The sequence below is a fragment of the Nuphar pumila genome, chromosome 7 (genome assembly GCF_984573655.1).
Source record: "Nuphar pumila chromosome 7, dmNupPumi1.hap1.1, whole genome shotgun sequence".
Classification (NCBI taxonomy): Eukaryota; Viridiplantae; Streptophyta; class Magnoliopsida; order Nymphaeales; family Nymphaeaceae; genus Nuphar; species Nuphar pumila.
The window spans coordinates 92,597,135-92,613,443 of NC_143255.1; the positions used below are offsets into that span (position 1 = coordinate 92,597,135).

Here is a 16,309-nt window from a genome sequence, read left to right on the forward strand (position 1 = left end):
TTTTATCAGTCGACTGGACAGAATGTCTGTTTTCTGAAAAATTAGCAGCAGTCGACTAATGGTTTTATCAGTCGTCTGAACAGAACATGTGTTTTCTGAAAATTTAGCAGCAGTCGACTAATGCTTTTTATCAGTCGACCGAACAGAATGTTTGTTTTTCAGAAGTTTTTAGCAGCAGTCGACTAAAAGGTTTTTCAGTCTACTGATGATATTATCAGTCGACTAACTTTTCTTAAGTCGACTAAGTTTCAAAAGTTCAGATTTTCAAACGGCTCGATTAACAGATCAGTCGACCGACGATAACTGTCAGTCTACTAATAACTAACTATTAGTCGACTAACTGATGTTTCAGTCGACTAATTTTGCTGTTTTCCTGAAACTTTAAAAAAGGCGTGTCTTTTCATTTTTCAAACGTTTTGATCGTTCAAAATGGACAGTTTTGACACCCTTTCATACTCTAAACGTATGGAATCTTTTAACTATAAATATGAGTGCATTCTACACTCAAAAACATCAAATTCAATAGAATTATATTGAATTACTTCTTGCTTTTCACTCCTATTCATTCAAGTATTTGTTTTCTCACTCACGTGATATTTTCACTTCAGTTTTTCACTCAAATCACTTTGAGAGATAGTGAATTCGTGAGTAGAGTGTTTCAACAACCTCAAAAGCCAATTGCATCTCATTTGCATTCAAAAGGAAGGCTCATAGGTTGTATTGTAAGTTGTTATTTCTTTTGTGTAAAAAGAAGGACTCCTTGGTGTAAAGGAGTTGTTTGCTTTCAGTAGGATTGTTACTGAAAGTGGGACCGGTTATGGTCTGTGTGATCTTGTAGTTTACAAGGTTGATAGTGGAAAATCTCAAGCGGGTTTTGCTTGGGGACTGGATGTAGGTCGGGTTTGACCGAACCAGGATAAAATCTTGTGTTCTTTGTGTGTTTGCTTTGAGATTTGCAAAATCCTTCAATATTCCGCAGAAAGTTTTAAAAGCACTATTCACCCCCCCTTTAGTGCTCGTTGCCTCGATCCTAGTGCACTTTCATTTGGTATCAGAGCACAGGTTTGCTATTACTTTGATTTGACCATCATCTAGCATGGCAACTACAACATCTCAGCACAAAGAAGGAAGCTCCTCTGTTCGTCCTCCTCTCTTCGACGGAACAAACTATGGATACTGGAAAGTAAGAATGACAATATTCCTGCAATCCATGGATCTCGATATCTGGAGAGTTGTTTCATAAAAGTACCAAACTCCATCAACTGATTTCAGCCGATGGACCGATGAAGAAAAGAAGACTGCTTCACTTAATGCCAAGGCAATGAATGCCTTATATTGTGGCGTTGACAAGGTAGAGTTCAATCGCATCTCTCAATGCTCTACAGCTAATGAAATCTGGCATACTCTTCTCGTAACACACGAAGGTACGTCAAAGGTAAAGGAATCTAAAATTGCTTCTTTAGTTCATAAATTTGAATTGTTCAAAATGAAGCAAAATGAATCTATATCGGACATGGTAACTAGAATGACCGATATAACTAACACTTTGAAATCCCTTGGAAAAGAATATTCACAAGTGGATTTAGTCAGAAAGATTCTAAGGTGTTTAACTCGTGAATGGGAGAGAAAAACCACTGCTATTGAAGAAGCAAATGATCTCAATACTCTCACTCTTGAAGACTTAGTTGGTAACCTAATGGCATATGAGGTCCAACTTCAAGACAGACAAGAAGAAGAGCCTAAAAAGAAATCTCTTGCTTTTAAGGCTACTTCTGACTCAGAAGATTCTGAAGAAGATGAAGATATTGCCCTCATCACAAGGCAATTCAAAAGATTCATCAAAAAGGGAAGAATTCAAAAAAAGGCAAACAAAGCAGATTCTTCCATTCCCAATGAAGTAAAGTGCTTTAACTGCAAAAAGGCAGGACATATCAAGAAAGATTGTCCTCTTCTCAAATTCAAACCCAAGGACCAATTCAAGAAGAAAAAGACATTTCAAGCCTGTTGGGATGATAGTGACTCCTCTTCCGATGATGAATCAAATGAAGAAGTCGCCAACATGTGTTTTGTAGCACAAGAAGATTCGGTAAATCAATTTGACTATGATGAGTTATTTGAAGCATTTAATGATTTATATGCTAAATTTAAGAGTCTAAGTTTTAAAAATAATAGTTAAAAACTGAAAATTTAACTCTTACTCTCAAAATAAAGTGTTACTTCAAGAAATAGAAGATCTCAAGAAGAAAAATTCTTGCCAAGCACTTGAGATAAAAGAAATTGGAGTTAGAACCAATCTCTTACAAAATGAAATATTTAGTCTTAAAGAAAAGTCAAATGATCTTCTTTCAATAGTGACCAAATTCACGAATGGTCAAGAGAATCTAGAAAAACTTCTTGGTTCTCAAAGATGCTCGGTTAATAAAACTGGATTGGGATATAGCTTCTTTGATACTCAAAATAGACCAAACTATGTGGTGAAAAATCAAAGACATTATTCTCAACCTTTTGTTCATAAAACTAAACTTTCTAGTTCTAATAGAAATGCATCTAGAAATGATTATTCTAGAAATGTTTATTCTAAATCCTTTTATAGAAAGAATATTTATTATCAAAGGAAACCAAAATCCAAATGGATATGGGTTCCTAAGACTAACTCTCATGGACCCAAAAATAGAAAGGGGTCAAATGCTCTGTTTTCTGATTTTGTTGTAGGTACACAACATAAGGAGCAAATGGATATTGGACAGCGGCTGTTCCAAACATATGACTGGAAGGCCGGAGTTATTTTCCACCCTCCAAAATAAGGATGGAGGAACTGTCACCTTTGGTGACAATAACAAGGGAAAAGTGATAGGTATTGGTAATCTAAAATTTCCCTTGATAGAAAATGTTCTTTTAGTGGATGGCTTAAAGCATAATTTAATATCTAATAGTCAATTATGTGATAAAGGTTTTCATGTTTCTTTTGAAAATGATTTATGCTTAATTTTTGATTTTCAATTTAAAAAGATCATTTTTAAAGGTAAAAGAAGAAACAATGTGTATGAACTATATCTAGATGAATTACCCTCTTTTAATGAAAAATGTCTTATTGTTTCAAATGAAATTCAATGGTTATGGCATAAGAGACTTGGACATGTTAACTTTAAAATTATTTCAAAATTATCCAAGAATGATCTTGTAAGAGGCCTACCTAGAATACCATATAAAAAGGATCACTTATGTGATGCTTGTCAAAGGGGTAAACAAATCAAGAGTTCTTTTAAAGCAAAAGATATAGTTTCAACAAAACGTCCTCTTTAACTTTTACATTTAGATCTATTTGGACCATCTAGAATTCAAAGTTTGAATGGTAGCAAGTATGCTTTTGTTATAGTAGATGATTATTCTCGGTTTATATGGGTGATTTTTTTAAAAAGCAAAAATGATGCTTTTTCAGAATTTTCTAAACTTTGTAGAAGAATTACAAATGAAAAATCTACATCTATTATTAAAATTTGTAGTGATCATGGTGGTGAATTTGAAAATGAATCTTTTCTAAAGTTTTGTGATTTACATGGTATCTCTCACAACTTTGCTTTTCCTAGAGCGGCTCCACAAAATGGAGTTGTTGAAAGAAAGAATAGAACTTTGCAAGAATGTGCTAGAACCATGCTTCAAGATAAAAATTTACCAAAATATTTTTGGGCTGAAGCAATTAATACAGCATGTTATGTCTTAAATTGTGTTCTTATTCGACCAATTTTACATAAAACATGTTTTGAATTGTATTATGATCGTATACCAAAGATCTCATATTTCAAAATTTTTGGTAGTAAATGTTTCTTGTTAAATACCAAAGATAATCTTGATAAGTTTGATTCAAAATCAGATGAATCAATATTTCTTGGATATTCTTCTAGAAGTAAAGCATATCGTATTTTCAATAAAAGAACTAAGCATATTGAAGTTAGACATCATTTTTTAAGAGATCATGTGTTAAAAGGAGATATTTTGTTAAATTTTATTTCCACTAAAGAACAACATGCTGATATCTTCACTAAACCTCTTAAAAATGAAGATTTTATGAGAATTAGGAGAGAACTAGGTATTTGCTCGTTTTTGGATTTATAAAAATGCTGATTTTTGAACAAAATCGCACTATATTAGTCGACCGATAAAATTTTAGTTGACTGGTGTTTTATATTTTGGAATGTATCGCACCATATTAGTCGACCGATATATTTCTAGTCGACTGATGATATTTTTAGAATAAGTCGCACTTTTTAGTCAACCGATAAAGTTTTAGTTGACTAAATTTTTTTAAAAAAAAAAAAAATTAAGTGAAGGGACCCGACACCCCTTGGATTTGTTTTAAAACCCATTTAAAAAAAAAAAAAAAAAAGAGGCATCGTTTCACTTCGTACCTTTTCGTTTTTAAAAAAAAAAAAAACGAAACCCTTAAACCAAAAACCCCTCTTTCTCTTTTGCCTCTCTCTCTCTCTTCCGAAAAACCCTCGGAGTGTCGTTCGACTCCATCATCACCGGGATTTTCTTACCGTAACAGAGAGACGCCGGAATCTTCTGGCCGTGATCTTGAAACGTCGGAACTCTCTTGCCGTGACAGTGCACTGTCGGAATCCCCTTTTGGCCGACCTCTCCTCACTGTCAGCCACCGCATCGTCCTTTGTTTTTTATCGCCGGAAAGCTTTTTCCCCTTGCCGGACGTTATTTGGAAGCCGACATTTTGGTAACCATGCCTCGCACGAAGTCTGCATCTGCAAAAGGTTTAGGTTCTCTTCCTCCTACACCTACTTCAAGACAAGGTTTTTCACTAAGATTACTTCGCAACCCTCTTCTCTATGACACTTTTGGATCAATTTCTGCACTACCTATTTTACCAGGCCGAAATGTTCTATTTCACTAGTTTTCTCGTTACAAAATAAGAGAATTATTTCCTGGTATTTCACATCTTTTTGATGCTTGTGCAGATACCCTTCACTATCCTTTTTTTATTCACTTGTTTTACACAAATTTATAAATGAATCATGAAACTAGAGTTTTGTCTTCTCTTGTTCGTGATGTTGAAATCGAGTTTGATTCGAAATTGCTTGGAGAAATTCTTGAAATTCCACCTTCAGACACTCTTTTCAACACTATTGAATTGAATGATGAAAGAGTTTTTGAACAAATTCTTCTTCCAAAAGCTCCTCACTGCCCTCCTTTCAAAAATACTAATCTTCAAACTCGTGCACGCATTGCTGGACGAATCCTTGCCCACAATGTTCTACCCAAAACTGGTTCTTTTGATTATTATTCCACAGATCTATCTACGACTCTTTATGTTTTATTTGGAAATATTTCTGTCAACTGGGCCAATGTGTATTGTACAAACTTGTGGAAACAAAAACCATTTCTTCCTTATGGTTGTCTTTTAACCCGTATTTTTAGACATTTTAAAGTTCCTTTAACAACTGAAAAGTACATTGAGCAAAAAGAGTTCTTTGATCAAAAAATTTTTAAAAGAATGAAAATTAAATATCTGCCTCCCTTAAATGTTGATCAAACTAAACCATCTGATCCTAATGAACCATCTATTTCTGAACCTTCACCTTCTGCGACACCTTCATCTCATGCAAAAAGAAAGAAATTTTCGACAAATCAAGACCATGATGAAGTTATGCAGAGACTGAAAGCGTTGGAGCTGAATCAACACACCTTTCGTGAAGATGTGACTCAACAACTTGCTTCAATTCAGAAGGATGTAACTGCCATTAAGGAATTGCTAAACTCTCTTTTCTGATCTTTGATCTTTGAAAAACATACTTTATGGGTTGTAATATTTTAAACTTATCTCTATTTCTGCTTATGCTATTTTTGCCCTTACTCTTTTTGATTCTGACAAAGGGGGAGAAAAAGATAAAGATAGCATTACTTTGAAATTGCAGGAAGATCTTGAGAAAAAGATGATAGCAATTACATTACAGGAGATCTTGCATGAGAAATGCAAAATTAAGAGAAAAAGAAAGCTTTGAATGAATGTATTTCTAAATACATGAAGAAATGATGAATGAAAATGCAAACCAATCAATATGTGATATATGTGCTTTAAATGTGCTAACTTTTAATGTTTTGCAGCATATTGATAGGGGGAGTAAAATCTCCATCTATGCATCTAAATGCTTCATCTTTGATTAAGTTTGTCATCATAAAAAAAGGGGAGATTGTTACGACAATGAAGTCATACATGATACTTCAAGTACAAGGTTTTGATGATGAGCAAGTAGAATCAACTGCATTTCAGCTAAGGCTATGAAGAAATTGAAGAATTCAGTGAAGAATCCTTGAAGACTAGTGTGCAAATGTTTAATTCATTAAAAGTCTTAGATTCTTGTAAGAGCCTTACTTAGAGTGCATATTTAGGTTGCATTTCACCTTAAAAGTCTTTAGAAAAACTTTTCTAAAAGAAACTCTTTTTAGAAAACTCTTTTCTTAAATTTTCATGTTTATTAGTCGACCAATAGACTTATCAGTCGACTAATCCTTTCGCGCCATATTTTCTAAAAAGTCATTCTTGTCAAATTAGTCGACCGAAGGTTTTATCAGTCGACTGGACAGAATGCCTGTTTTCTGGAAAATTAGCAGCAGTCGACTAATGATTTTATCAGTCGACTGAACAGAACATGTGTTTTCTGGAAATTTAGCGACAGTCGACTAATGCTTTTTATCAGTCGACCGAACAGAATGTTTGTTTTTCAGAAGTTTTTAGCAGCAGTCGACTAAAAGGTTTTTCAGTCTACTGATGATATTATCAGTCGACTAACTTTTCTTAAGTCGACTAAGTTTCAAAAGTTCAGATTTTCAAACAGCTCGATTAACAGATCAGTCGACCAACGATAACTGTCAGTCTACTAATAACTAACTATTAGTCGACTAACTGATGTTTCAGTCGACTAATTTTGCCGTTTTCCTGAAACTTCAAAAAAGGCATGTCTTTTCATTTTTCAAACGTTTTGATCGTTCAAAATGGACAGTTTTGACACCCTTTCATACTCTAAACGTATGGAATCTTTTAACTATAAATATGAGTGCATTCTACACTCAAAAACATCAAATTCAATAGAATTATATTGAATTACTTCTTGCTTTTCACTCCTATTCATTCAAGTATTTGTTTTCTCACTCACGTGATATTTTCACTTCAGTTTTTCACTCAAATCACTTTGAGAAATAGTGAATTTGTGAGTAGAGTGTTTCAACAACCTCAAAAGCCAATTGCATCTCATTTGCATTCAAAAGGAAGGCTCATAGGTTGTATTGTAAGTTGTTATTTCTTTTGTGTAAAAAGAAGGACTCCTTGGTGTAAAGGAGTTGTTTGCTTTCAGTAGGATTGTTACTGAAAGTGGGGCCGGTTATGGTCTGTGTGATCTTGTAGTTTACAAGGTTGATAGTGGAAAATCTCAAGCGGGTTTTGCTTGGGGACTGGATATAGGTCGGGTTTGACCGAACCAGGATAAAATCTTGTGTTCTTTGTGTGTTTGCTTTGAGATTTGCAAAATCCTTCAATATTCCGCAGAAAGTTTTAAAAGCACTATTCACCCCCCCCTCTAGTGCTCGTTGCCTCGATCCTAGTGCACTTTCACTTAGCAGCACGTATCACCTTAACACAGGGAAAGGAATCCATGCCTATCGATGGCTTTATTCATGGAATACATGGCAGATATCAGAAACCGACCTACGACTTTGGCTGCCAACATTGCCATAATGATCATGGGTCAGTAGAATGCATGACCACTAAGATTCTTGATCTGGTATGCTATTTTACCCAGCATAGGTGAGGATCAGAGAGGGATGAGAGGGAACAACAGATTACAAAGATATCATCCCAGGAAATGTGAACTGCCCCAATTAATAGCATCTTCCAATCATAAATTGTAGAAATATAACCTCAGGAGATAAAAATTGCCAAGATAAATAACATCTTCCAATCATAAATGGCAGGAACACAATCTCATAAGAGATAAGTCGCTTAAGACAAATTGACAACTTCAAATCACAATTTACAGAAATATAATCTCAGAAAATACAAATCACTAAGATGAATTAGCAGCTTCAAATTGCAATTTACAGAAAAATAAAGAGCATAACAAAGAGTGATATGCTGAAATATAAAACATAAAAATGAAAAATAACGAATATAAAAATGACATGATGAACTGAAAAAAAAAGAGTATTGAACCTGAACAATATAAACAGAGAAGTAAATTGGGAACACAAATGAAGGAATTCACAATAAATTATAAAGACAGAGGAAATGTCAGAATGTATACATTCCAGTAATGTTACACACAGGCAGACCGATGTTGTTGTAAGCAACTCGATGCTGTCCAAAGTGTCTTAATGGAGGTGATAGGGAAAAACCAGTAAAAGAGAATGAATGAGAGCAATGCATGTTTATAGTAAATGAGATGTCTGAATCTGAGAATTTCATTTGATATTGCACAAAAGAGGCGTTGATGTTGCTACAAGCAACCCAACACACTCGGTAGTGCATTAATGGGGCAAGAAAAACCAGAAAATCAGAGAAAATAGATGGGAGAGGCTCTTACCTGGTTTTCACAAAGATCATGAAGGAGGGAAATGGTACTCTGTTGTAGGGCTTCCTTCAGAACCAAAATGAGGGAGAAAAAGGCATTGAAGAAGCGATCATACATAATGGAAGGATGGAAACAGATCTCAGGGAGAAGCGTTGTGGAGGGGCAGAAGACAGATCGTGAAGGAGAAGAAGGGTGCGGGGGTGAAACACGATGATCCTCTGAGAGAACAGAGTGGCTTGTTAAATAGGCCAAAGAGGAAAGATTCGAGAAGGGTCGAGAGAGAGAGAGAGAGAGAGAGAGAGAGAGAGAGAGAGAGAGAGAGAGAGAGAGAGAGAGAGAGAGAGAGAGAGAGAGAGAGAGAGAGATCAGGCTTTTGCGGTTTTTGCAACGGAAGGTCGTTACTGGCTTTTCAAAAATTTTCAATAAAAGGGCTCTTTTAAAAAAGTTTTCTCAAAAGGGGTTTTTAAAACCATTTTTTTCTTTTTCAATTCGATTTTTTGTTCTTTTTATTTGTATTTTATGTATTTTTTGTGTTTTTGAAATAAAAACTCTAAAACTACGAGAAAACAAAGGATTTTGAAATATTTTTGTGAAATTTAAAAGTATTTACAAAAGAAGGGTTTTCTGAGAATTCGGGTTTAAACTTTGAAAATTTCTTCAGAAAATAGGTTTGGATCCGGGTTTTGAGGAAGTATTCGAGTTTTGGACCTCAAATCATGAAATATAGAGCAATGGATCCAAACAGATACCAGATGGACTGTCTAAGCCATTCAAAGGTTATTTTTGATATTTTTGTAATTTTAATTTGAAAAATTGGATAACGATGCTCATATTTGGATTTTGGTATTGGATCCGGATCCAGATTTGAGTTAGATATAGAAAATGGATTTGATTCTAGTAAATTTGAGAAATAAATTAGAATTTTGATCAGAATTGACTCAATTTATTCAAAAAATGGGGGTTAGGGACAAAAGGAGAATATTTACAAAATTTTAAAAAATTTGGGGTGTTCACAATCACTTAACTCATCTCCTTTATATACAAATGGTAGGTTATTCATATCTATAAAAGGGGTAGTAGACCCCATAAATCTTTTCAGGCTTAAATCGAGATGGTGAAACAATAAAGCAAAAATAAATAAAATCCCAAGAATCTAAGATAAGTATGTGTGGATCACCCAAGGCTATTTTTTTCTTATGTATAGCCTATGTTTATGCGGTCGCTAGGTTAGGTCACCTACAATATGAAGTAAATATACATACATACATGCACACACACACAAGAAATTGAAATATGTAAACCAACAAAATATGTAAACTAGTATGAACTAAATTTTTTATATTTTTTGCAAATCTAACCCTGCAGATGTATTCAACGTGGTCCATTTGCTTGGAATCAATTATTGAAATATCGTAATAGGTTCAAGAAATGTGATTTTGTATGCTTGAATATTTATGAAAATTTTGGGCATTGATTTTCAAGCTTTAAAAGATTCTTCTTATACATTGTAATCAGATGATCTAAGAGTCTGTTTCTATAAAACCAAGCATCCAGATTGCATCTATACAGTGAACTTTTAGAAAAAAATGAAATAAAAAACTATTAAAATATTGCTGCATACAAGTTTACATATTTTGCTAGTTTACAAATTCCAATTACCCCCCCCCCCCACACACTATATATATATATATATATATATATATATATATATATATATATATATATATATATATATATATATATATATATATATATATATATATATATATATATAAGTTAGGTCACCTACAACATCTACCACATGAAGTAGATATTGCATTGTACCAGAATGACTCCCCCTCTGAATAGTAAAAACTAATAAAGCAGTATTGTTGCTATTCATTGTAATATCCATAATGATGTTAATGTTATGGTAATAATGGGTTCCTTCATGGGTTAAGGTTGGTCCCTTAGAAGGCATTTTGTTCTACCCCCTTTCACATGAAGGAGTCTCCCTTTCGTATGAATGAGAGCTCTTTCCCATAGAGGATGAAACAACTGCTCCCTTCTTGTGAGGGTACCTCTTTGGCACTAAACTAGCTTCCCCCATGGTGGCATGTAACAAGCGCTCCCAATAGGAAGCTTTTGATTACCTAGCAGTGGATTCTGGCATTGGATCTCTGTATTGTAAACTCTAGAAATCCCAGCAATTCAAATCCCCGTGTTTGATTTTTTTTTTTGATAATTACAGGTATAAACCACCCACAAAATCATAAACCTAGTTGTGTTGGCTCTGCCTGCCATACTTAGGATCACTGTCCTGGCTGCGTAAAACTCTGTCAGCTTACCCTTTGCCCCAAGGAGTTGCCAAGCTTGGGGAATTGAGATGTGTTCCTCATCGGTGGTCCGGTTCTCGGTGAGGGTTCCTCATTATAAATAAGACTCACATACATGATACTTAGAAATCTTGAGTGAGTAGCGCACTATTTCTTCAATAATAAGACTCCAACGGACAAGAACCTGTTTGGTTTGTATCCGAGTAGATCTGAATTCTTTAACGGATTTTGGTCAGATCTGGATTTTGTGTTCAGTTCAAACTTGGATCCGGTTGGAGTAATTTGATATTTGACACTGAATCTCAAATCACATGAGATTGAAATCATATGATTTCAAATCACATATTCCGTCATGTAATTTGAAATCACACATCATATCACATTATTTTTTTATTTACATGAGATTCAAAATCACATGTTTGATTAGCTATGAGACACGAGATTCCAAACCATACTTGAATGCAACCAAACATATTCTAAGGTTAAAGGTTATGTTTGAAAGACAGAAAAACTTTCGAAAAAAAAGTTTTGCTTATGAGAGTTTTTTATATGAGAAGTTTTTCAAAAGAAAGTTTTTAGTTTCTTTGTGTAGCATGAGAAAAAAAAAGTGAAAAAATGAGAGAGAGGAAGAAGGTGGTGGTGAGATAGATGGTGGTGGTGATGGTGAGATGATAGGTAGTGGTGGTGGTGAGATGGGTGAGGGGGAGTATAAAATTAAAATCTCTTAGTAGGAAACCCCACTATGGAGGAATATTCTTTTTAGAAAAACTCTCTCAACAAAAAAGTCTCTCGTTTAAAAGGGTTAAAAAATTTATAAGGATTTTTCATTTTGCATCACTTTTTCAACATCTTTCTTGCTTCCAGAAGTACCCTAAATCTAAATATATGATTAGTCTGACGTGGTGTTCTCATGACTCGTCTGCTATAGGGCGTTCACTTTTCTATGAAAGAAACTCATTTCATTGCATCTTTTTTTAATAAAAGGTGATACAGACGTGTGTAGGAAATATATATCTAGTAACCGCGTATTAAATTTAGAAGAACAGCTTTCCTGTCAAAATAGGTTTATACCTCCACTCGGAGAAAGCACTTTCCCTCCGAGGCCCTGTCAACGGAAAAGAGGCTTCCCTCGACTGGCCTTGAGTGGGAGTGTGATACAATTTCTCACGAGAACGCGCTGGGTGCTTCCCTCTTCCTTCGACCCAGGCGCAATGGTTACCCAAATCCTCAAGTTCACGCAGAAACCCTAATTACTCCATTGCACTCTGTATAGCGTTCGGTTCCTTCTTGGCGGAACCCTAATTCTCGTTCCGTTCGATCGGAAAGCCGATGGACTCCATCATCTCGGAGGCCATCGAGGTGATCTGCACGGAAGGCGCCGCTGGTTGCTCGATCTCTGATCTGTGGCGGAGGATCGATCCCGCTATCGCTCGCTCCGGCCTCCATCTGTGCGATGGAGTGAAGGGCGCCGTCTGGAAGCGCCTCCTGAGCGTTCCCGGGATCAAATTGAGGGAGAACGGGACGTCGGTCTCTTCTCGAGACCTCTCGGCGGAGGCGGCGGAGGGGATCGGGGTGAGGATCGTGGCGCCGGAGCATATGAGGGACTCCTGCTTGGGGATTTACGATTTGAAGGCATCGGATGCGGCGTTCTCTCTGAAACAGCGTCTGGTGCTTGAGCGTCTTGCAAAATCCAGGTCAATTCTTTTTTAAACCTATTTGATGATTTTTTTTATGTTTGTTTCACGGAAATAGTTAATACCATCGTTCGTTTCCATGGTTCATTTAAATCATGTATGCTAAACCTTACTGTTGGTGGGTGATATGGTAATCGAAGGATGAGCCTAAGAATCATTGAAGTGGAAGGTGCCCAAGTGCTTAAATGAGAATTTCCTTTTCTTAAAGATGTTATTTGAGTTGCTCAGGGTACATCTGTGGAATGAGCTTGTACTCAACTGTTGGGTGGGGTGGGAGGGGAACCAGGATATGGTTAAGTACTAATTATTTTTTATACCTATAGCTACTTTTGAGGCGCATGCTTGTTTAGATTCAAGTGGGGTGTTTCTGATTAATGCAAGGAGACCCGTTTAAGCTGTTATTTTTTCCTTGTGAAATGTAAGTTGAAAAAAAAAAGAATGGAGAAGCAAGGACCATTGACGTCTCTTTTCTCAGTCATGGAAATGGAAACAATATGTTTGAAACCAAACTTGACAAAGTCAAGAGTAACATGTCTCTTTTCTCAGTTATGGAAATGGAAACAGCATGGACATGCATTATGCCTTATATTCTATATCCCTGGTGCTAAAACATGTCAAAATAGAACTTCTAGCGGTCTGTGAAATTTGGTGGTGCAAGTTAGCCAAGCCTTATTCTCTTGATTTAGAAAATATTAATTGGTCAATTATTCGAAGAAATTGCAAATATATATATATATATATATATATATATATATGATGTTACCAATCACAGATTGAAGGTCTGCTTACCACAAATTTTATATTCCATACTTTTCTTATTGAACTTTTCCGTGCATGTGCTTCTCAAGATGGTACATGTGAGTGAAGGAGAAAGGGAAGAGGCTCAATAGTGACCTCACTGTTCATTCCATTTCTCCATGATAAAAAAAGATGCATACAAAGTACAAACCCCTTATTAGGGTTACTAATTAGTAGAATAATAAAAAAGACCAAAATACCCATATATATTACATAATTACAGCTGTATACAAATGATAACTATGTCCATGCTACTCATTTTCACCCCCCCCCCCCTCAACTTGAGAAAGTGATATGAGAATCATCATGAGTTTGAGAACATGTATGAAAATGAGCAGTAGGTTGTGCCCTTAGTGAAGAAATCTGCAAGCTGGTGTACATAGATAACATAAGGTGACATAATTGTGCTATCAAGATACTCCTGCCACACATAATGACAATCAATCTTTATGTGTTTTGTATGCGTGAAACTTAGGATTCTTAGTAATGTCAATGACTCTCTGATTATAGAGTAGTGTGGGAGATGAGAGGGTTCCACTCCCATGTCTCTAAGAAGTCAACCGAGGCATGCAGTCTCTATCATGGTCTGCGCCATAGCATGTTATCTTTCCTTTGCAGTCGATAAAACAATTCTTTGTTATTTCCTACAACACGATGATGTCAAGGAGACCCGTAGGGAGATTCCAGACCTTGTGGTAGAACATCATCATTCCCCCCCCCGAGTCACAATATGCTGTAACCTGGAGAGAAAAACACCAATTGAAAAGAATAAGGCATAATGCATGTTGTCTTGGACTAAATAATCCTCAACACAGCTGCCATACAAATTGAATGGGGAGCATTCATAGATTGACTAGCTACATGGACTTCGTAAGTAATATTTGAAATGTCTCAGGTGCTGACTGTGTATTCTCTCTTATCTTCATCTTCTCTTTTTCTCTTTCTTTGTTCTTCTTATTTTCTTTCCTTTATCTTTCTTTAATTCTTTCAGTTCAATTTCTTTCTGTAGTTTTCTTCGCATCTCTCTCTCTTCTTCCCTTCTCATTTTCTTCTTCGTCCTCTTTTATTTTCTTTCTTTCTTCCTTCCTCATATTTTATTTCTCTTGTTTTTTTTTCTTCCTACTTTTAATGACAGATGTGCTCTCTTGGATTGGTGTGGATCCACTAAAGGACTAAAAAAATACTTTTTTGGATCTGGATCTCCTGTAGAACACGGAAAACGGCACTTCCAACCAGTCCAATGTAGCTCCTATACTCCTGTTCAACATATCCCTATCATGATGCCTACCGTTCACATTCCCAGCAATCTACCTGCTAGAGCTCCTTCAAGCTCTTACCTCAGTTGTCCTTTCCAAAAATTGACATCAAATTGAATGGAAACAATTACTTCACTTGGAAAGAGCTCATGTGGTGGAGACAGTAGACCACCCGTGTATTATGTGTTCAGCAATGTATGAAAATTTATTGTTAACCAATTCGGAGAGAGACGTACCCCGTGCGATGACATAATCCAGGAGCTTATCTTGGGTAGAGTGGATGTGATAGAACATCCTCTCTCACTGAGCTGCTTGTCGATAGTGAGCAAACGATGGTTAGAGACTGTTGTTGCAGGCAAATTAAGTCTGGATGGCAGATTTCAAAGAATTGCCCAGGTCCTACCCAGACTGCAAGTGATGAGTTACAAGCCGTCCCTCCAAGTTGGCCTACTACTCTTCAGACGGGTGGAGTTGGGAGTATGGACACTCTGGAGGAACAAACCTCCAGATTGGGATGTGACCAAGGGGTGTAATATTGCTTGATGGTTCTCTTGTACATCGTTTTTGGACTGTATATACTTTTAATGAAGGAAGGGGGCCTCCCCCCGGCCAGCTCTTTCCTTATAAAAAAAACACTTTCACTTGGAAAGGAGTTATTTTGCTTATATTAGGCACTTAGTGGCTGATGGGTCACATTGATGGTTCCATTGAAGCTCCACCTGTAATGTGCAGTATCAGTGCGTAGGTCCAGAAGAGAAAAGCATGTCAGTTACATGCTTGGTGAATTTGTAACACGTTTATGTGTTCTTTGCTTTCTTGCTTTGAAATTGTTTTTTCTCTATTGCTTTGTCAGAATCTGAGATTTATATAAAATTTGTTTCTGTAGAAATAATTTTTGTGTAGGTTGGAACTATAAGTATGGGGGTCGTCAATGTGCATATGGAATTAGAAAATGCAGAGGCAGCTTTAGAGTGTGTCAGAAAGCATGATGCCATGAATTTCACATCATCTTTTATAGAACTTATTTTTTCATACTGTCATGACACAACAATGGAAGCTTGAATCATTCCTGAGAAATCTGAGTTGGGAATTTTATGTGCTTTTATGCTTAATCTTTGAACGACTCAAACTTATTCATTACTGTAAACTGTGTGAATAATCCTTGCAAACAATCAAGTTTTCAAATAACTTGATACTTTAAATACTCAAGACAAAATAAATGCACAGTGTTTATAAGCTTTACACCACAAAAGAAGTGCAATAAATGCATAGTGTTTATAAGCTTAAGGCGACAACTCCTTACTGTAATACATACCTTCAATGGGCTCACATAGCCCTTATTTATAAGCACTTAAAGAGACGTTGGGCTATTCCCAACGGCTCTTATTAGAGACGTTAGGAATCAGCCCAACGTCTACCTTTTAAACTGTGTACAATAGTTAGTGGTTGACTGTTGTACACTGTACACAGTCCTCCATTGACTGTGTACAGAAATAGTGCATAAAAGAACAAAAATAAAAAATGAAAAAAATTACAAAAATAAGAAAAAATAAAAAGGAGGAATTACAATCATATTAAAAAACATGAATATGCGTAAAATGTAGAAATAACTAAAATACCCCTACAACTAAAGAAATATATATATTATATATATATATATATATAAGTAG

General features: G+C 35.7%; 1 protein-coding gene across 1 annotated transcript in view; it reads left to right on the top strand.

The window, feature by feature from the left end:
• The first annotated feature begins 12,030 nt into the window (after nucleotides 1–12,030).
• LOC149832483 (B-block binding subunit of TFIIIC) overlaps nucleotides 12,031–16,309 on the top strand; it is a 94,957-nt gene continuing 90,678 nt past the window's right edge. The window contains exon 1 of the mRNA XM_090014522.1: nucleotides 12,031–12,585. Coding sequence (XP_089870648.1) covers nucleotides 12,221–12,585 — 365 coding nt within the window. The 5' untranslated portion in view covers nucleotides 12,031–12,220. The remainder of the gene's footprint in view (nucleotides 12,586–16,309) is intronic.